The sequence below is a fragment of the Chiloscyllium punctatum genome, chromosome 16 (genome assembly GCF_047496795.1).
Source record: "Chiloscyllium punctatum isolate Juve2018m chromosome 16, sChiPun1.3, whole genome shotgun sequence".
Lineage (NCBI taxonomy): Eukaryota > Metazoa > Chordata > Chondrichthyes > Orectolobiformes > Hemiscylliidae > Chiloscyllium > Chiloscyllium punctatum.
Genome location: NC_092754.1, coordinates 44,785,065 through 44,807,626, shown reverse-complemented (window position 1 = coordinate 44,807,626; position 22,562 = coordinate 44,785,065). Strand labels below are relative to the sequence as shown.

At 40.4% G+C, this 22,562-nt stretch overlaps 1 protein-coding gene across 1 annotated transcript in view; it reads right to left on the bottom strand.

Annotated features, from left to right (window-relative positions):
• LOC140487258 (uncharacterized) overlaps nucleotides 1–22,562 on the bottom strand; it is a 190,306-nt gene that overhangs the window by 33,776 nt on the left and 133,968 nt on the right. Inside the window, exons 27-37 of the mRNA XM_072586884.1 lie at nucleotides 21,951–22,048; nucleotides 16,674–16,848; nucleotides 16,469–16,566; nucleotides 14,780–14,954; nucleotides 14,575–14,672; nucleotides 10,474–10,648; nucleotides 10,268–10,365; nucleotides 6,834–7,008; nucleotides 6,628–6,725; nucleotides 867–1,041; nucleotides 665–766 (exon numbers count right to left, since the gene is read on the bottom strand). Coding sequence (XP_072442985.1) covers nucleotides 665–766; nucleotides 867–1,041; nucleotides 6,628–6,725; nucleotides 6,834–7,008; nucleotides 10,268–10,365; nucleotides 10,474–10,648; nucleotides 14,575–14,672; nucleotides 14,780–14,954; nucleotides 16,469–16,566; nucleotides 16,674–16,848; nucleotides 21,951–22,048 — 1,467 coding nt within the window. The remainder of the gene's footprint in view (nucleotides 1–664; nucleotides 767–866; nucleotides 1,042–6,627; nucleotides 6,726–6,833; nucleotides 7,009–10,267; nucleotides 10,366–10,473; nucleotides 10,649–14,574; nucleotides 14,673–14,779; nucleotides 14,955–16,468; nucleotides 16,567–16,673; nucleotides 16,849–21,950; nucleotides 22,049–22,562) is intronic.

Sequence of the window (22,562 nt, the reverse complement as noted above, 5' to 3'; positions counted from 1 at the left end):
TTTGCCTGTGTATAGATTCTGTGCCCCAAGATGTTCTCTCCTTCTCCTCAGTACAGCCTGCCCCTCACTGCTGGCCTCCTGATACTCAATGCACTATTTTATTTTCACAAGCCGCTGCTTCTCTTCTCCAATGACCTTGACTTCTGAGGCCTCAACCTTCAGCTGGTTTTCTGGTGCACAGGTAGAGTCTAAGCAGATGTGCCACCCTCACTTTGATGTCCATGTGATGTCAGGGAGGGGTGATGATCTCCTGAACTGGAAGAGTTCTGCTGCAATGTTAACTTCAAAAGAGGTCTGGGATGACTGACCCCAGAAACAGAGCTAGAAATTGACAGACCAAAAGGAGAAATCAGTAAAACTGATACTTGATATAGTCTAGATTGACTTGAGTTGTATATTTCAAAAAGGAGCTACAGTATGAGCAGCACATTCATTTCTTGTTACTTTTTAAAAACTCTTTTCACCTTCTGGCTCTTCTAACTCTCCTGTTCCATTCCCTCTCCCACGTAACTGGCTCCATTTCCAGTCTGAGCTGAGCGGCAAAAATCTAGTCTTAAATTTGTCCTAGCTTTCCAAGTTGAAGGTAGCAATTTTGACAAATGCTCAACACATGCAATCAAATTACAACACTAAATATAGTTCTATTATTTCCAAAATGGGATACTTGCAAAAAATCTCAGGGCAATTAAAACGTATTCTGTAATCTTCACAGCTCCCATCATCCTGGTCTTCGTTCACACAAGTAAATCCAGATTCAATGCTGCATCTGTTTAACACAGAATAGTAGGGCATGAGTTTGTAATGCAATTTGTATCCTCTGAAATAAACTGAAAGGACAAAACTAATATGTCAGGGATTGCTTTTACAGGGGGATATTGTCTCCAGTGCTAGAAGCTGGGATTCCTGATGTTGTCTCCACTTCACAGGCAGTCGGAACACTGCAGATTTGCTCAGGATATTCTTTCTTGAGATTTGCAAGGTCTTCAAAATCACCTTTTCCTGAAGGGTCATCACGGTCAAACCACTGAGTTTTGCAACTACCTAGTGAAAGGACCAAATAAAATTTACATTGTTACCGAGAGCTGTCAAGATGGAAATGAAATATGCAGCTTAAGAGAATGCAGCACAGAAACAGCATTGCAGAATGTCCTGGTTGAAGCAAAAGTAAGTTGAATAGTACTTGGTTTGACAGGAAAGTTGTTGATAGACTAATTAAAGTGGAAAAAAAAATTGAAGCTTCAAGAGATTTCTGAAAGAAGCCTACACCAATGCTAGTTGCAAATAGAAGCACAATGAAACATCTTCCATTCTAACTAGCATTGGTGTAGGTGTTACACTTAGTACGAACTTTTGTTACACAATCATTTGCATTTTCCACTCAACTTAAAGTTTGAGAACTATTTGCAGCCGAGTTGGAATGATGCTAAAACCACTGACATATATGTTAAAAGCAACACTGAAAGACTAAAACTGTGATAAGGCTTAGTATAAACGTGCTAACACAAATCAATCAAAGGTACTATGTTGATAAATGTTTGACAATTATTATGTCATTCACATCACCATATATTATTAAAAAATGGTTAGGCCTTCCTGTTTAGATTTCACCTTCAGTGAGGAAAGCCTGAGGGATTTGAGGCTGTTTTCATTACAGAGAAGAAGGTTGAGAGGTAACTTACTAAAGACACACAAGATGGTCAGAGGATTAGATAGGGTGGAAGTGAGAGCATTTTTCCTCGGCTAGCACGAGGGGACATAGCTTTAAATTGAGGGGTGATAGACGTAGGACAGGTGTCAGAGATAGGTTCCTTACAGGTGTCAGAGATAGGTTAGCAGCAGAGCTAACCACTGTGCCACCGTGCCACTGTATGACTCAATGCTTCTTTGATTCAATGGATTCTAGGCATAGTTGTAAGGATGTGGCGTTGTAGACTCGCCAACTTTTAAGGACATTGAAGTGATCATTGGGTAAACATATGAATGAAAACGGAATAGTGTAGGTTAGAAGGGCTTCAGATTGGCCTCATGGGTGGATATAGCATCGAGGGCCATAGGGCCTGTCCTGAGTTGTAATGTTTTATGTTCTAGTGAGGCCTCTTCTGGTGTACTGTGTGAAGTTCTGTTTGCCCTGTGATAAGAAGGATATTATTAAATTGCTGAGGGTTCAGAAGAGGTGTACCAGGATGTTGCCAGGAACAGATGGTTTGAGTTTTGAAAATAGGCTGGGACCTTTTTCACTGGAGTGTAGGTAGAGGTTTATAAAATCATGAGGGACACAGATAAGGTGAATAAGCAAAGGTAATTTCCCTAGGGTGGGGGAGTTCAAAACTAGTGGGCATATTTTTAAGGTGAGAGGAGCAAGTTTTAAAGTGGACATGAAGGGCAAGTTTTTTGTACAGTGTGTGGTTTGTGTTTGGAATAGACTGCCATAGAAATTGGTGGATGCAGGTACAGTCACACCATTCAAAAGGCATTTGGACAAGTACACGAATAGGGAAGGTTTGGAGAGATATGGGCTAAGCACAGGCAAATGGGACTAGTTTAGTTTGAGAACATGATCAGTGTGGAGTAGCTGTATTCATTAGATTAGATTACTTACAGCGTGGAAACAAGCCCTTCGGCCCAACAAGTCCACACTGACCTGCCAAAGCGCACCCACCCACACCCATTCCCCTACATTTATCCTGCACCTAACACTACGGGCAATTTAGCATAGCCAATTCACCTAACCTGCACATTTTTGGACTGTGGTAGGAAACCGGAGCACCCGGAAGAAAACCACGCAGACACGGGGAGGATGTGCAAACTCCACACAGTCAGTCGCCTGAGTCGGGAATTGAACCTGGGTCTCTGGTGCTGTGAGGCAGCAGTGCTAACCACTGTGCCACCGTGCCACTGTATGACTCAATGCTTCTTTGATTCAATGGATTCTAGGCATAGTCTAAAGATGGGATATGGCTTTTGTACCATTTTGGGAAACTTCACTGACTGTCTCCTGGCAAGGCCCCCACCCCACTCCACCAATGAGAGTGTATTCAGGTCACGTCAGCAAGATATAATTTGTTCATGTCCCAATATACAATATTGGTACTCAGTGTCGACTGCAAGTACAAGTGGAATTGTAATTCTGGAGTTGCAATCCTTATGTTTTAACTGGCATTGTGAGTCAGTGTCATTGTCTTGCTCTTTCCTGTTTCCCATGTGTCCAATGGAATGAACTGCCTGGAAATGTGACAGAGGCGGGTTCAGTTGAGGCATTCAAGGGGGCATTGGTTGGGATATAGTGTGCAGGGAAATGGGGAAAAAGTCCCATGGTATTATAGAATAGAATACCTACAGCGTGCAAACAGATTATTTGGTCCAACAAGTCCACACTAACTCTCCCAACCAGACTCACCCACCTCATGCTCTATCCCTGTAACCCTGCATTCCCATGGCTAATCCACCCTGACCTACACATCCTCGGACACTATAAGCAATTTAGCATGGTTAATCCACTGAACTTGCACATCTTTGGACTGTGGGAGGAAGCTATGCGCACAAAGGGAGAATGTGTGACAAAATTGTCACGAATGACAATGACGAAATTGGTATATCAGCAATCTGGCTGATTATTCCAGATACAACATGGATGTCAAGTTGCAAAGTACCAATGGAGTTAAAGAGTCAAAGAGACTGTGTACCTCTCCTCAGCAGAGGTTCATTTTTGGACAACTTTAGCTTTGGAGATATTGATCCATATTTTCACAGAACCAATTTGAAAATGAAAGGTGGAAACTGGCTTCTGGATTCCCACTCATTCCCAATGTCATCAATATTCACTGACACAGGATAAATGTGTAGCTATCGAACCCACAACTTGCTCACCCAACCTGTCCAGCTCCATTTTAGGGTGGGCATCTCCTACCCCAATCTATCCAACTTCTGTAAACAACAAGAAACCAAAGAATTGTGGATGCTGGAAATCAGAAACAAAAACAGAAATTAATGGAAAAACTCCACAGGTCTGGCAGCATCTGTGAAGAGAAAGCAGAGTTAACATTTCGGGTCCGGTGACCCTTCTTTAGAACTCTCCAAATTTTGTAACATCAGGCCAACTTCTGAATTCTGGTCTATGACCTCACAGGAGAATCATGAATCTTTGACTGGATTCAGGGATATTTGAAAAGGTAAGTTCAAAAGGCATTACCCAGGCCCTTTCCATGTCTCGGAATATAAAAACTCTTTCTGGGGAACTGGATATCCTAATTACATCTACACTTTTCTTTTTTTCATTGTTACGATTTGTTTAATTGATTCCATTTATAAATTCACATGGACAAGCATAAAGTTATAAGAAGGGTATGGAAAGCCAGTGGATGGGAGCATGGGGAGCATGAGTTGACATAGGAAGCACGCAAGTAGCATGAAAAATGAATGGACATGAAGGAGTTTGGAAGGATATTGGCCAAATGCAGAAAAGTGGAAGTAGTTTAGATTGGGATTATAGTCGGCATGGACTGGTTGGATCATAGGGTCTGTTGCATGTTGTATGACTCCGAGTGCAACGAAGGAGGGCTAGAGGGCCTAACAGCTTTTAACTGTTGTAAATGGAACAAAGTCGCAAAAATAAACCAAAGCTGACCTTCCAACCATGTCAACCAATGGCATTCTAACCAGTTTTGTGCCCCTTCTACTCTCATGAAAACCACAACCCCAACTCATCTCTGTGCCCTTTATACCTCCTAAGACAACTTAGTACCAGACTCTCTTCAGCGCACCGTCCTTTGCCCTTAAACCTTCTGTGCCCACCCATCCAATATCTGTCATGGGACAGATTAGAGCCATACAAGAATAAATAAAATAATTTGTATCTATTACTGACTTTATTATGTGAAAAGGTTGATAAAAGCACATTGAATGCATTTAAATCCTTCTAACTACTTAAAATTTAATTAAAACAAAAATAGTATTCTCAGCCACACATCAAAGGCAACTGGAACTGCAAGCTGGCAATAAAACAGTGAACTTGTAAATCTTCCACTGTGATGCCAACAGAGTGTGTCAATAGTTAAACAACAATAATACTTCTACTAACAGTCAGGAATATACCAACAAACATCAATTAAAATTACAAGCACTAACATCTTTTCCAATTCCAGACTGTTTTTGTTTAAAATTTAAAGAGCAGAGAATTTAAATGCCTTAAATGGCTTAATAGTTCCACAAACATCATTAATTTTTACATACATTAGTGCACTCTTACAGTTCCAAAACAGTAATTGTTGTCTCCAAAAGGAGACATCCCCAATCTCTCCAAAAAAGGTTTAAATCTCATCCTCAAATTCATATACCCCATGAGGTGCGATTTCGAACCTTCAAATACAATTTTTTTTTCTCTGTTATGTAATAAGAATGCATGTTTATTGGATGCAGTGGATTCATATGGGTAGAAAATTGATTAAATCACAGGAAGCAGTGACTGTGAATAAAGGGATTCTTTTTCAGCTTGGTGACCTGTGACTAGAGAGAGTCAACAGGGATCAGTGCTAAGACTACAACTGTTCACAATATATTTTAATGACTTTGAGGAAGGAAGTTAATGACTGTCATCATATTTGCAGACAACACAAAAATAGGTGGAAAGATAGGTTGTGAGAGGAACACTGGCTCCAGGAAGCTATTAATAAGTTAGCTAAGTGGGTAAAAAGATAGATTCTTGAACAATAGGGGAATCAAGGGTTAAGGGAAAAGGGCAGGGAAGTGAAGATGAGGAATGTCAGATCAGCCATGATCCTATTGATCAGTAGAGCAGAGTGGAGGGGCCAAATGACTCTGTCCCTATTTCTTATATTTGTATGATTGCAATCATAGAAATCAGTGTTTCGATCATCTAAGTTTTTCTGGCTCACCAACTCCTCACTTCCATTAAAATTAATTGATGCTGCCGAACCTCAAGTACCGAAATCTAACATCCTTGGAAAGAATTAGAATTAGAAATTAGAAATGAAAATGCAAATCCATATATGCTTACAGTATCAAAGGAGGCCATTTGGCCCATCCTGTCTGTACCTGTTCCAGAAAGAGCTATCCAGATTGTCCCATTCTTGAGCCCTCTAAATTCAATACTTTCAAATATATATCCAGCTCTCTTTTGAAGCCTCCTATGGAATCCACTTCCACCACTCTCTCAGCCAGCACCTTCTCCTTAGAGATGGCCACTACATTCACCTCTGCTCTCAACTCTCTTGAAGTTCTGGCACACCAATGGTGTTTTCCACTGTGAAGACACATGCAAAGTACCCATTCAGTTCCCTCGCCATTACCAAATTCTAAATTTGGTAAATGTCTAGCTAATGTTCCAAAGGCCTTCTGACTGAAATGCAAATGAGGTCAGTGGGTGTTGGTTGACATGATAAGGTGCAAGAAAGTGTTTGGTACCATTAGGATTCCCTTATTTGTGGCTGGAATTCCATTAGAAAAGTGCTATGCCATGCAAATGATCTTCAACCCTGAAAAATGCATGCAGGAACAATCTGCAAAGCAGAACTTTGATTTGTCAAAATGAATTTAGATGCTAAATTCCAAACGAATCTAGATGCCAAATTCCAAACGGGGGTTTTAAGTTTTACAAAGTCTAGTACTTACAAAATGATTCACGACAGGTAAATCGTATCTTGTAATCTTCACAGCTCCCATCTTCTTGTTCTTGATTTACACAAACAAAGCCATCAGATACGCTGCACCTGATAATACAGAATTGGAGGATGTTTCAGTGTAAAGGGTCAAACAATTTCCGCTCTTTGAGATAACGTCGCAATCTCAGAATACAATGAGAGAAATAATTATTTTACTCAGGGATATTTTCTCCAGTGCTTGAAGCTGGAACTCCTGATGTTGTTTCCACCTCACAGGCAATCGGATTTCTGCAGATCTGACCAGGAAATTGTTTTCGGAGATTCACCAGATTTTCATAATCACCTTTGCCCAGTGGGTCATCTCTATTAAACCAGCGGGTTTTGCAGTTGCCTAGTTGAACATAAACAAATTGTATTCTTCAAACTCAATGCTTCAGGCACAGAACTGAAGCTTTGATCTTAATAAGCACATGAAGGAATAATTGAAAGTGTTAGGTACATTCTGAAAGTGGTCACATTGTAGAGAAAATAAGTTAAGTAAGGAATTTCAACATTTTTGGGACAGCTTAATTGGAAAGAAAGAAATGAATCATTTATCAACAGAATTCATTGCTTATATCTGTGTCTGAATGTTTTGTGCTATCAGTGTGTCCAGGATAATCGTAGAATCCTTACAAGTGTGGAAAGAGGCCATGCAGCCCATCGAGTCTATTCTGACTCTCAGAAGATCTTCCATTTACCATGGCCAATCCATCTAACCTACATATCTCTCGACTGTGGGAGGAAACTGAAGCAACTGGTGAAAACCCATGCAGACATAGGGAGAACATGCAAACACCACTCAGACAGTCACCCAAGGCTGGAATTGAACCTGGATTCGTAACACTGCGAAGCAGCAGTGCTAACCACTGAGCCATTGTGCTGATTGTCAAAGGTTACATGCCACTAATTTGAATTATTCCCCAGTTTCAGAATGAAAACTCATTCCAGCCTTTGTCACATACTTTGTCCATGAAACTGCTCATGGGATTACATTGCAGACTTGATTGAGTTTGAGATACAATATCCCCCTTGCATAAAAATGATTAAGGAGGTTAAGGCAGTGAATGCTGTCTATATGGACTTTACTAAAGCATTTGACAAGGTTCCTCATGGTAGATTGGCAAAAAGGATAAGTCACAGTCCACCCATGGTGAGTTGGCAAGTTGTGGCCTGGTGGCCTGGTTGTAGAGGCAGAGGGTATTGCAGATGGGTGTTTTTTTCACTGGAGGCCTGTGACCAGTGGTGTTACATCAGGATCAGTCTTAGGACCTCTGTTGTTTTAAAATATATATTATTTGGATGAAATGTAGGTGGTCTGAGATTTGTAGATAACACTAAAATGGTGGAGTTGCCAATAGTGAAGAAGGTATTCAAAGGATACAGCAGGATATAGACCAGTTGGAAAGTTGGGCAGACAAATAGCAGAGTTTAATCTAGACAAGTGTGAGGTGATGCATTCTGGAAGGTCAAATGCAAGAGGCAAGTACGCTGTAAATGGCAGGATCCTGAAAAACATTGATAAACAGAGGGATCTTGTGGTGCAATTCCATAGCTCCCTACGTGGCAATACAAGTGGATCAGGTAGTAAAGTAAGCATATGGCATGCTCGTCTTCACTGGTTGGGGAATTGAGTAAAAACGTTGGCAAATCATGTTCAGCAATATAAAGCTTTGGTTAGGCCACACTTGGAGTATTGGGTGCAATTCTGATTGCCACAGTATAGGAAGGATGTGGAGGCTTTGGAGAGGGTGCAAAAGAGGTTTATCAGGATTTTGCCTGGTTTGGAGAGTAGTACCTATAAACAAAGGTTGGACAAACTTGGACTATTCTTCCTGGAGCATCAGAGGCTGAGGGGCAATCTGATAGAAGTATATAAAATTATGACAGGCATGAATATGATGGATAGTCACAGTCATTTTTCCAGGATGGAAATGTCAATTACTTGGGAGCATAGGTTTAAGGTGAAGGGGGGAAAGTTTAAAGGAGATGTGTGAGCAAGTTTATTTACACAGGGGCTGGTAGGTGTCTGGAACACACTGCCGGGGGTGTAGTAGAAGCAGATGTGACAACAATGGTTAACAGTCACTTCAACAGACACACGAACAGGCAGGGAATCGAGGGATACGGACCATCTGCCGGCAGATAAGATTGATCTGAGTCGTGTTATGGTCGGCACGGACATGGTGGGCCGAAGGCGCTGTTCCTGTACTGCCTGCGCTCTTAAAACCTTTCATCCAAAGGGTGGTGGGAATCTGGAGCTCACTGCCTGTAAGGGTGGTCGAAGCAAAAACCCTGATAACATTTAAGAAATATTTTGATGTGTACTTGTGATACCAAGGCTGTGGGCCAAGTGCTGTAAAATGGGGTTAGGTTATGACCAGCATGGATACAATGGGCTGGAGGGCCTTTTTCCAAGTTGCAGATCTCTATGACTCTATAACTTGATTGGATGAGAGATGAAACAGAGCTAACTGTTCAGGTTCATGACATCTTAGCAGCTTTGGCCAACATTCCTACTTCTGATAAAATAACGTCAACCTAATACATCAATTCTTTTTCTCTCCACATACGTTGTCTGACCTGTTGAGTTTGTCAACATTTGCCATTTTTATTAAACTGTCCAACTTTGTCAGAAGTAAAAAAATCTCACAACACCAGGTTATAGTCCAACAGGTTTATTCAAAAGTGCAAGCTTTCAGAGCGCTGCTCCTTTGTCAGGTAGCTAATGGGGCAGGATCATAGGAATAGAATTTATAGTAAAAGATCAAAGTGTCATATAACTGATGTGATGTACTGAACAAACTTAGATCGCTGATAACTATTCAATCACTTCGAATGGGGGGTGCAGGTTTTGATTGAATAATATGTAAATCTCAGAATTTCTTTCAAGTCACATCACCGAGATAATGTAAGGTTTTACCAGTATAAGAAAAAGGTGACATCTCAGTTCAGACAATGCATTAAAGGTGTGAGGTTAGAGTCAGTCTTTATCCCAACCTTGAGTCAGACTGGTTCTATTTCCAAAGTAAGAGTTTATAAAATGTCTCGTGGACTGACTGCCTACAGATTGTGTGACTGCAGAATGTATCTGCAAATCTGGAAGGTCAGTATGGACTTGTTGGGCCAAATGGCCTGTTTCCACACTTTAGGGGTTCTATTCTATTCTATTCGATTCGATTCTAATACATCACCTCAATTGTATAACACTTTGATCTTTTACTATAAATTCTGTGTCCTATGATCCTGCCCCATTAGCTACCTGATGAAGGAGCAAAGCTCCAAAAGCTTATAGTTCCAAATAAACCTGTTGGACTATAACCTGGTGTTGTGTAATTTAATGTTGTCAACCCCGGTCCAACACCAGCACCTCAAACTCATCAACTTTGTCAGTATTTTGTTATGTAAAAATTGCACAAATCAATGGCATGACTGAAGATTAAATACTGGGCTTGATATTCATAAATTTTCATTCATTTTTACATGTTTCCAAAGATCTTGACTATATATTCAAATGAGTCTCTTTTAGTCCCTTGCTTTGTGCCTCTTGCAGTAGCAACTGAATTACAACACTGAATATAGAGCAACTGTTAGCAAAGTGGGATACTTACAAAAAGATTCAGGGCAGGTAAACCGTATTCTGTAATCTTCACAGCTCCCATCCGCCTGGTCCTTGTTCAGACAAACAAATCCAGTAGAAATGCTGCAGCTGTTTAATACAGAATGATGCAAAAAGATACCATTATAGTTGCTTAAACAATTTATACTCTTTGCGAATGATGTGAAATAGTGTGAAATTATCAAAATAAGTTTTTACGGGGCAATGTTGTCTCCACTGCTTGATGCTGGAAGTCCTGATGCTGTCTCCACTTCACAGGCAACTGGATTATTGCAGATCTGCTCAGGATATTCTTTCCGGAGACTTGCAAAATCTTCATAATCCCCATTGCCTGATGGGTTATCACGATTAAGCCATTCTGTTTTGCAACTACCTAGTTAAAGGAAGGAAACAAAAGGTAAATAGCACATTTCAAGACAGAACCTAAGCCTGAGGTATACTAGTTTGAAAGTAGAAACTGAAGGTAACAACTGAACTCCCAGTGCTGACATGGCTGAAAATTAATTACTGAGAATTAATAATAATTAGATTAATCAATGATTTTAGAGATTAATAATATTCATTAATGTTTTACCAGATTTGAAAGTACCAGGAACAATTCCTAGAGTAATCTGTACTCTACATTACAGAATACAATTATGTTTTATGGGATCAAACCATTCAGATGATATCTAAACATGAAGCAAACTTGCAGCATTTTATTTAACACTATTGCTCATGTGAAAGGTAACAACAATTAACTGCTGGAAGTATCCAACAATATTCGCCCTTCAGAGGAGGTGACAGCCTAATAGTATTATCACTGGTGTATTAATCCAGAGAACCAGTGTAACTGTCATGGGGACCTAGGTTCAAATCCCACCACAGCAAATAGTGACATTTGAATTACAAGTCTGGGATTAAGAGTCTAATGGTAACCATGAATCCATTGTCAATCATTGGAAAAACCATCTGGTTCCCTTATGTCCTTTAGGGAGGGAAACTACCATCCTTAGTTGATCTGGCCTGTGATTCCAGACCCACAGTTATGTGGTTGAAAGTAGAAACTGAAGGTAACAACTGGACTCCCAGTGCTGACCTGGCTGAAAATTAATTCCTGAGAATTAATAATAATTAGATTAATCAATGATTTTAGAGATTAATAATATTCATTAATGCTTTACCAGATTTGAAAGTACCAGGAACAATTCCTAGAATAAACTGCTGGGCAATTAGGAATGGGCAATAAATGCTGGCCACAGAGAGAAACCAAGTGCCCCAGGCTGTTCTGCCTGTTTCTGTAGCACCATAAGGAATACCAGTTGGCCATTCAGCCCCTCAAGTCTGCTCCATCAATCAACAGGATCATGGCTGATCCAATATTCCTTAAGACCACTTTCCGGTCTTTTCCTCTTAACGCTTGCTATATCTCAGTCTTAAATATACACAAGGACTCTGTGCCCACAGCTCTCTATGGCAAGAATTCCAAAGGCTCCAAACCATTGAGAAAAGAAATTCCTCCTTATCTCATTCATAAAGTGACATCCATTAATTCTGAGACTGTGACTTCTGGTTCTAAACTCTCCCGTGACAGGAAACATTGTCTCAGTATTTACTCTGTCAAGCCCCTAAAGAAGTATATATATGATTCAATTAGATCACCACTCATTCTTCTAAACTCCAGAAGGTAGAGTCCCAAGCTGTTTATCCTTTGCTCATAAGGTAATCCCTCCATACTGGTGATCTTCCCACTGAACTTTCTCTGAACTCGACTGAAATAATATCAGCTCTTAAATAAGGACACCAAAACTGCTCACAGCACTGCAGATGTGGTCTCACCAGCACCTTGTACAGTTGGAGTAAAACTTCCCTAGTTTTAAACTCCAACCCCTTGAAAAAGGGCCAACAGTCGATTAGCCTCCCTGATTACCTGCTGCACCTGCGTGCTATGTTCCTATATTGTGTACTCAAATATTGCCAAGCCCCTTTGTGTTGCTTTCTGCAGCTTTTCAACATTTAAATAATATTCTGTTCTGCTCTTCTTTCCAAACCTTTCTGGTATTATACTGCATTTACCAACTTTTTGCCCATTTACTTAACCTATTGATGTCTCTCCTGCAGCCCCTTCACAACTTGCTTTGCATCTATTTTTGTGTCATCTACAAATTTGGCTACGATACATTTGCTTTCTTCCTTCAAGTCATTAAGATACATTGTGAATAATTGCAGTCCCAGCACTGATCCCTAGGGAAGCCATTGGTTATAGGTAGCCAACCTGAAAAAGAACCCTTATCCCAGCTTGCTGTTTCATGCACATTGGCCAAATCCTTATCCATGCCAATATAAAACCTTCAACACCATAGACCTTGATCTTATGAAATAAACTTTTTGTGAGGTATCTTGTCGAATGCCTTCTGGAAGTGCTTCTACTATCCACTCTGGTTCAGACTGATTTCCCTTTAATGAAGCCATGCTGACTCTGCTTGATTAGATTATGATTTTCCATGTGTTCTGCTATTACTTCTTGAGTAATTGATTCCAATACTTTCCTAACAAAAGATGTTAGGCTAATTGGCCTACAGTTATCCACTTTTTGCTTTCTTCCATTCTTGAATAGGGTTGTCACATTAGCATTTTTCCAATCCTTTAGTACTTCTCCAGAATCCAACGATTTTTGGAAAATTACAACCAATGCATTCATTACCTCTGTTACTGCCTCTTTTAGGATCCTAGGATGCAAGCCATCAGTGTTAAGGGATTTATCTACCTTTAGACTCAGATTCGTTTCTCTAATTCTACTTCTTTAATGATGATGATGGTACTTAATTGCGCTCCTGCACTGTTTAGTATTAATGGGATATTCAACGCACCTTCCACAATAAAGACTGATATAAAAATAACTTTAACTCCTCTGCCATTTCCTTGTTCCCTATTACCATCTCCCCAGCCTCTTTTTCTAAGGGGCCTACGTTCACTTTGACCTCTTTCTTCCTTTTTTACATATTTAAAGAAGCTCCTATTGTCCGTTTTTATATTCCTTGCTAGCTTGCCTTAATATATACTCTGTACATTTGAGTTGACATGAAGATATTTGGACTTGCACAGAAGCAGAATGATAAGAGTTTATCAGTATCCCCAATTATCAATGCCCCATTGTGACTAAAGCCTCAATGCACAGGGAAAGCATTCATTTCTTAGGCACCACAGTACTTGAATTTATACAAGACTCATACAAGATTTACATAAGGTAGAGTCAATAACCAAATTTTCTTTTCAAAATTACTGATAGATACAGCGACACAAAGAAGATATCATCTGAACACATCTCCTGAAGACCAGTGACATTACAGCTAATGTTTCCATTACATATACCCAAAGCTGGAAAATTTAACTCGGTGCAGTCACAACCCTTATTGATACATCTCAGATATCAATTTCACATTTAAACTTAACAATTGACAATGTTGATCACAATAGCATCCACTACAATTCTGCCTAATAGTAGACACTGACCTTATTTAGCCATAAACTAGAGATTCCACATTCCTTGAAAATGAGTTAACTTCATGATTTCACATTTTCCTGGCTCCCAGGTGGTTCTATATTCTCTCACTGACAGGATTAAAAGTGTTGTCTTTCCTTTGCAGCCTCCTTCTCTGCTCTCTTTTTCAGCTTCCCCCTTACCCCCTCTGAAACCTGTTCTTTCTCTCGCTCTTCCCCCTCCTCCCACAAGAACACCCCTTGCAGCCTCCTCCATTCTTGTCTTTGGAGGATGAGATCTTCATAAATTACCTCTTTCACACAGAAAGACAATATTGCTCTAATTGACACCTTAAAGGGACTTTGTTTTCTAAGTCTGGTACACCGTGATTAGCATCTTGAGCACCCTTCTCTCCTTCTCCTGCAAGGAATAAGTGATAAAGGCAATGGAATAGTTGTTTTTGCAGAATTCAAAAGGCACATCTACATTATTTAACAGATCTTGTGGAACTTAAAATCTGAGGTTTAGAATGCTCTCAGTGAAATTATTCATAAGTATCTTAATAGAAGACTGTGCTAAGTCAGCTGTTATCCCTGAATGTAAGTGGCTGGCTAATATTCTATACCGTTTGTAATGACAGGATAATGGTCATATTGGTCCTTTGAATGTTGGCGTCTTATTGCATTGTAGGTCTTTTATGCGTTACTCTGTTATAACCTTCAGTAATGGAGTACCATCAGTTTCTAATTTAAAAACTTAGCAAAGCAGCATTACAGAATTTGCAGAAACGTAGTCAGGAAATATCAATAACTTAACTTTTACAGGTGGTCAGTACTTACAAAAAGACTCAGGGCAGGTGAATCGTATTCTGTAATCTTCACAGCTTCTATTATCCTGCTCTGCATTCACACAGGCAAATCCACTAGAAACACTACATCTGTTTAATGTGAAAACAGACAATGTGACAAAGTAATTTTCAAAACAGTTTATGCTATTTGAAATAAAGTGACAACATCAACATCGGTGACAGGAATTGCTATTTACTCAGGGATATTGTCTCCAGTTTCGGAGGCTGGAACTCCTGATGTCGTCTCCACTTCACAGGCAGTCGGCTTACTGCAGATTTGAGCGGGATATTCTTTTTGCAGATTCACAAGATCTTCATAATCACCATTTCCTGATGGATTATCACGATCAAACCACTCAGTTTTGCAGCTGCCTAATTAATGCAACAAACAAAATGCACCCTCTGAGCAATAGTTTTAAAAATATGATTGAAGGATCTTGTCTCATGAGTGCAGAACTGAAGCATTAACATTGGGTCCTGCTGATTACCTGTCCACAAATTGCACAGAATAATTGATTTTAACTAATGTGGCCAATGAAAATTCAGAGTATATAATACCCACAAAGATCCACCTTAATTGTCCCCTTCCAGCCTTTCTCAGCTCCTTTTTAAGGTCTATTGTTAATAAACAGCCAACATGAATCAAAATAAGATCTATTTATCAATGGGCAGGTGGTAATTGCTGGAATCCAACTGAAAGTGGTCACAATGAGTTATGTAGTCGTGACTGTACCCTCAACTACCCAACTACATAGCTCATCTATATAGGCCAGCACGGTTCCAGATGGCTACTTCAAAACCATTAATGGTCAACTTGCTGTGAATGCATTTGGGGAAGAACTTCTGGCCCTCAGTAGGAAGTCCTGCCTAAGATAGCTGATTGACAATTGGCTTGGCTCTCCATTATCAGCGGCATCACGGGAAGGGCTATCTACTAGTAGTTCTGCAGCGGGGATGTAAGTAGCTGTTCTGCACTGCAGTAGGACTGGGCTTAGATCACGGATTTTGCCAGGGCCAGAATGATAATATTCTTGAAGCGGCTGACTGTCCAGATTAGAAAGTCTCAATGAGGATGGAATCTCGCAGGTGTTATAGTTTGGGGACACTTTTATTATGTAATAACTGAAAAGTAGGACCTTGAGTGTAGCAATCTCTGGGTTATTATCAGGTCCACATGCTAGTGAGGCAAGGAGTAGAAAGATGAGACAGATGAATGCATGCCTAACAGCTGGCACAGGGGTGGGAGAGTTTCAGCTCTTGGATCATTAGGACATTTTCTGGGGCAGAGGTGATCTATACAAGAGGGATGGGTTGCACCTAAACTTGAGGGGAACCGATATCCTCGCAGGGAGGCTTGCTTGTACTATTCAGGATGGTTTAAAGTACAGTGGCAGGGGACAGGAACCAAAGTGGCAGGTCAGCAAGTGGAGGGATTGGGGGGGGGGGGAGGGGGGGCGGTGGAGATGGATGTTAGGAACAGTAAATGAGAAAAGTAGGGCAGGCAGAGATAGGTAAATGAATGTGAAGGTACTAATGGGCTTAAGTATGTTTATTTCAATGCAAAGAGTATTATAGGTCGGGCAGATGATCTTAGAGCCTGGATCATGGATATATGACATTGTGGCAATTGCAGAAACTTGGTTGAAAGGGGGACAGGACTGGCTGCTCAAGGCTCCAGGGTTTCATTGTTTTATATGAGATAGAGAGGAACAGAAAAGAGGTGGAGGAGTTGCATTACTAATCAGAGAGAATGTCACATCTGCACTCAGAGATGACATACTCAGGAGGACATAATTTAAAAACTTATCAAAGCAGCATTACAGAATTTACAGAAAAGTAGTCAGGAAATATCAATAACTTAACTTTTACAGGTGGTCAGTACTTACAAAAAGATTCAGGGCAGGTGAATCGTATTTTATAATCCTCACAGCTCCTATTATCCTGCTCTGCATTCACACAGGCAAATCCAGTAGAAACACTGCACCTATTTAATGTGGAAAGAGACAACGTGACAAAGTAATTTTCAAAACAGTTTATGCTATTTGAAATAAAGTGACAACATCAAAATCTGTGACAGAAATTGATATTTACTCAGGGATATTGTCTCCAGTTTCGGAGGCTGGAACTCCTGACGTCGTCTCCACTTCACAGGCAGTCGGCTTACTGCAGATTTGAGCGGGATATTCTTTTTGCAGATTCACAAGATCTTCATAATCACCATTTCCTGATGGATTATCACGATCAAACCACTCAGTTTTGCAGCTGCCTAATTAATGCAACAAACAAAATTCTGAGCAATAGTTTTAAAAATGTGATGAAAGGATCTTGTCCAATGAGGACAGAACAGAAACAGTAACATTGCATCCTGCTGATTATCTGCTAACAAGTTGTACAGAATAATAATTGGTTTTAACTAATGAGGCCAAAGAAAATTCAGAGTATTAAATATCCATTATTTTTCACTCTGTCAACCCTGGATAATACTTCAATTTACCCCTTCCAGCCTTCCTCAGCAACTTTTTAAGGTCTATTGCTAATACAAAACCAACATGAATCAAAATAAGATCCATTTATCAATGGGCAGGTGGTAGTTGCTGGAATCTAACTGAAAGTGGTCACAATGAGTTATGTAGTCGCGACTGTACCCTCAACCATCCAACTACATAGCTCATCCATATAGGCCAACACTGCTCCAGATGGCTACTTCACAACCATTAATGATCAACTTGCTGTGAATGCACTTGAGAAAGAATCTCTGGCCTTCAGTAAGAGGTCCTGCCGAAGACAGCTGATGGATAATTGGCTTAGCTCTCCATTATCAGCGGTATCACAGCAAGGGTTGTCTACCAGCAGTACTGCAGTGGGGATGTAGGACGCTGTTCTGCACTGCAGTAGGACTGGGTGTAGATCATGGATTTCGCCATGGCCAATATTCTAATATTTGGTGAAATGGCTGACTGTCCAGAGTAGAAAGTCTCGATAAGGATGGAATCCTGGAGGGGGTTATAGTTTGGGGACACTTTTATTATGTAATAACTGAAAACAGGACCTCGAGTGTAGCAATCTCTGGGTTACTATCAGGTCTATGTGCTAGTGAAACAAGGAATAGAAAGATGGGACAGATGAATGCATGGCTAAAGAGCTGGCACGGGGTGGCAGAGTTTCAGGTTCTTGAATCATTGGGACTTCTTCTGGGTCAGAGGTGAACTCTACAAGAGGGCCAGGTTGCACCTAAACCTGAGGGGAACAAATATCCTCACAGGAAAACTTGCTAGTGCTATTCAGGAGTGTTTAAGCTAGAGTGACAGGGGGCAGGAACCAGAGTAGCAGGTCAGCAAGGGATTGAGGAGAAGATGGATGTCAGAAACAGTAAGATAGATACAGAGGGCAGGCAGAGATAAGTAAATGAACATGATGGTACTAATGGACTGAAGTATGTTAATTTCAATGCAAGGGGTATTAAATATAGGGCAGATGAGCTTACAACTTGGATCATGGGAATATGATATTGTGGCAATTACAGAAACTTGGTTGGGAGAGGAACAGGACTGGCTCAAGGTTCGAGGGTTTCATTGTTTTAGATGAGACAGAGAGGAATACAAAAGAGGTGGAGGAGTTGCTTTACTAATCCGGAGAATGTCATATCTGCACTCAGAGAGGACATACTGAAGGTCTCATCCATTAAGACATTATGGGTAGAGTTAAAAAGTATGATGGGTGCAAGCACTCTGATAGGATTATATTATAGGCCCCCTAACAGCCACCAAGGAAGAAATATGTGGGCAGATTATGGAAAGTTGCAATAAAAACAGGGTTGTCATAGTGGGTGACTTTAATTTCCCAAATGTTGACTGAGCCTCCCTTACAGGTGGAGTTTGAAACAGGTCAGAATTTGTTAAGTGCATCCAAGTGGTTTTCTTGAAACTGTAGGTGGATTGATCAACTACAGGAAAGGGTCATACCGGATCTTATATGGCTAACAGCTTCTTGCCGGCTGTTATTAGACTGCTGAATTGATCTCTCTAACTTGAAATGATGTTAATCTTGCTAATATTGATCTTGCTTTGTCCACCTCCTGTGCAGCCATAAGCTTGTAAGCCTCATCTTGTCTAAGCACCCCATGATTTGTATGCCCTTGCTTGCTATGATCTGCATATACTGCTTGCAAAACAAAATATTTCTCTGTACTTAGGTACATGTGATGGCAATAAATCAAATCAATTAAGTCAAATCAAATGTGCCTGCCCAGCTGACTGACCTTTCAGTGAGAGAGCATTTTGGAAACAGTGATCACAACTCCTTAGGTTTTATGATTGCTACAAGGAAGGATAAGTCAGGACCTTCAGGAAGGTACTAAACTGGGAAGGGTAAATTACATCAGTATTTGGCAGGGGCTAGGGAGCGTTAATTGGGAGGAGCTGTTATTGGGGAAGTCTACATTTGACACATGGGATTAATTTTAAGACCTGCTGATCAGAGTTCAGGACTGGCATAGAACAAAGACAAGGAAAATTACAACATAGGGAGAGGCCCTTCGGCTCTCCAATCCTGCGCCAATCCAGATCCTCTATTTAACCCTGTCGCCTATTTTCTGAGGATTTGTGATCCTTTACTCCCTGCCCATTCATGTATCTATCTAGATACATATTAAATGATGCCATCATACGTGCTACCTCCGCTGGCAACCCGTTCAAAGCACTCACCACCCTCTGCGTTAAGAACTTTCCACGCATATCTCCCTTAAACTTTTCCCTTCTCACCTTGAACTCATGACCCCCAGTAATTGAGTCCCTCACTCTGGGGGAAAAAAGCTTCTTGCTATCCACCCTGTGTATACCTCTCATGATTTTGTAGACCTTAATAAGGTCTCCCCTCAACCTTTGTTGGGACCTCTGTTGTTTGTGATATATACAAATGACTTCAATGAAAATGTAGATGGGTGGATTAACAAATTTGCAGATGATACAAAGAATGGTGAAGTTGTGTAAAGTGTCGAAGGTTGTCAAAGAATACAGCAGGATATAGATCAGTTCCAGATATGATCAGAAAAATGGCATTTAATCTGGGTAAATGTGAGGTGCTGTACTTTGAGGGAGGAAATGCTAAAGAAACTATACAGTTAATGGCAGGGCCTTGAACAGCACTCGTATACAGAAAGATCTTGGGTTCAACTTCATAGCTTCATGAAAGTAGCCATGCAAGTAGATAAGGTGATAAAGAAGGCATATGGCATGCTTGTCTATTTTGTTCGGGGAGTTGAGTACAAGATGTCGTATTGCACCTTTGTATGATTTTGGTTAGGCCACACTTAGATTATTGAGTTCAGGTCATTACATTCAGGAAGGATGTGGACGCTTTGGATTTATTTGATTTGATTTATTGTAGTCATGTGTATCGAAGTACTGTGAAAATCTTCATTTCCTGGCAGTACAGGCAGATCATTACATGTAAGGACATAGAGATCACAGGGTGCTTCGACATAGTGAGGCATACAGGCTACACTGCACAGGAGATGCATGAAGCAAGATCCACATTGACAAAAACAACATTACTTAATGTTAGAGAGTCCATTCATCAGTCTAATAATGGCAGGGAAGAAGCTGTTCTTGAACATGTTGGTGCATGCGTTCAAGCTTCTGCAACTTCTGCCTGACAGAAGAGATTGCATTACCAGCGTGGGAGGGGTCTTTGATGATGTTGGCAGCCTTTCCACACCAGCAAGAAGCCATGGATGGAAGGGCGGCTTCTGTGTTGGTCTGGGTTGAGCATACAATCTTCTGTTGAGCATACAAACATCCTACAGTCCTGAGCAGAGCAGTCGCTGTACCAGGCCATAATGCATCTGGATGGTATGCTTTCACAGTGCATCTGTCAAAATTGGTGAGGGTGCAGAAGAGGTTTACCAGGTGTTACCTGGATTAAAGGGTATAGGCTATAAAGGAGAAGCTTAAAAAACTCAGGTTGGTTTGGCAAAATTGAGAGGAGACTTGATAGAAGGCTATAAAATTATGAGATGCATAGATAGCGGTGATGGTCAGAATAATTGTCCCAGCGTTGAAATATCTAACGGGACATTCATTTAAGAGGAGAGGGGGAAAGTTCAAAGGAGATGTGAGGGACAAGTTTTATTTACATACAGAGTGGTGGAGTCTGAAGCATGCTGCAAGAGGTGGTGGTGGAGGCAGATATTTTAGGGCTAGGTAAGAGACCTTTAGACCCTTGCATATGAATGGGCCAAGGGCAGGCAGATGGGATTAGTTTAGTTTGGCATCATGTTCCGCATAACATTGTAGGCTGGAGGGCACATTCCTGTGCTGTACAGTTCTCCGTTCTCTGTAATGGAATAGAAGGTAAATCTTATTTCATGGAAAATGGCATTATTCGTCATGAAACCACTCTCACTGGCTAGACCAGCAGTTATTTCCTATCTCTAATTGTCAGGACAGCAGTTAAGAGTCAACATCATTGTTGTGGGTCAGGAGTCACATGTCAGACAGACCAAGTAAGGATGGCAGATTTCCTTTCCTGAAAATTATTAGTGAACCAGATAGGTTTTTATGGGAAACAACAGTTACTACATATCTTTATTCCAGATTTTTATTCAATGCAAATGTTACTGTCTGCATTTGAAGTCATGCTCTTGAACAATGGTCTAAGGTTCTGGATTGCTAATCCAGTGACATTACCATTATGCCACTGCCTCCCCTCATCAATATTAATCATTGGGCAGGAATTTCACTAAGCATAATTCAGAATTTTCACAAGTTCCTTGCATATGTCCTACTAAATGACTGATTCATCTGTTATTGTCTTATTCAGGTTAAGTGGGGGGAATTGATCAATTGTGTGCCTTGAACACATATAAAGACTGGCTTTGTTTATTGTTTTCAAAAAGATGTATAAAGAGATTTAAATGTTGATCAGAGAGGAGACAGGCATTTGCAGTGTTACATTCCATAATTAACTCTAGTATAGAGTGAAAGATTGGCTCTAGTCTCCTACTTCACCATTTGGTTTCAGAATGAATTAACTCACTGCCTGGAACTTCATCACAATACCCATTTCATAACACCTTGGGTCTCACCTTCTCAGCTACAGAGAGGAACTGGTTCTGTTACATAACATGCCACGAGGCATTTTCTCTGGGTACACAATCATGTTCAAGAATTAAACCATCCAATTGTTGTAAAAATACAAAATGAATTCACAGGCATTAATTTATGTATCATTATTTCAAAGTATACAGTAACAATTAGTAAACCAGTTATTATAAACAGCGAATTGTGCTTGACCTTTTGATAAAGTGGATGTTTCCCAAATGGGAGGTAATAATCCAACAATTAGTCTTTACCAACATTTAGTACTTACAAAAAGATTCAGGACAAAAAAATCGTATCTTGTAATCCTCACATGTCCCATCATCTTGTTCTTTATTCACACAAACAAAGCCAGAAGAAATATTGCATCTGTTTGTGACAGAATGGGAGGATGGTACATTATTTTCTATTAAAGCAATTTGCATCGTTTAAAATACAGGGCTGACATGCAATTTTTAAAAAATTGGTTGGTTAGAAGTAGGATCAGGAGGGAGATTGATTAATAACAGTGAAATTGGTCTCAACCTGATTCCAACCCATCACCTTCCCCATATTTAACTGCGGTGTTTTAGGCTCCATGTGAGCAACCCCAAAAGGGAAGATGCATTGTCAATTTTTAAAAAATGTTCACAGGATGCAGTTGTCACTGGCTGGGTCATCACTTATTATCCATTCCTGATTGCCCTTGGTAGTGGCGAGCCAACTTTTTGAATCACTTGCAGTCCTTGGCTTTAAGTTGGACTGAAGCGTCTGCTTCTGTGCTGTACAACTCTAAGACTAGACATACGGATAGGATGGGTATTTCTGCATGGTAACTGCTCAAGCAAAATGGATTTTGCAACTTGTGTTTAAAAAACAAAGTGAGAAAACAGTACTAATTAAC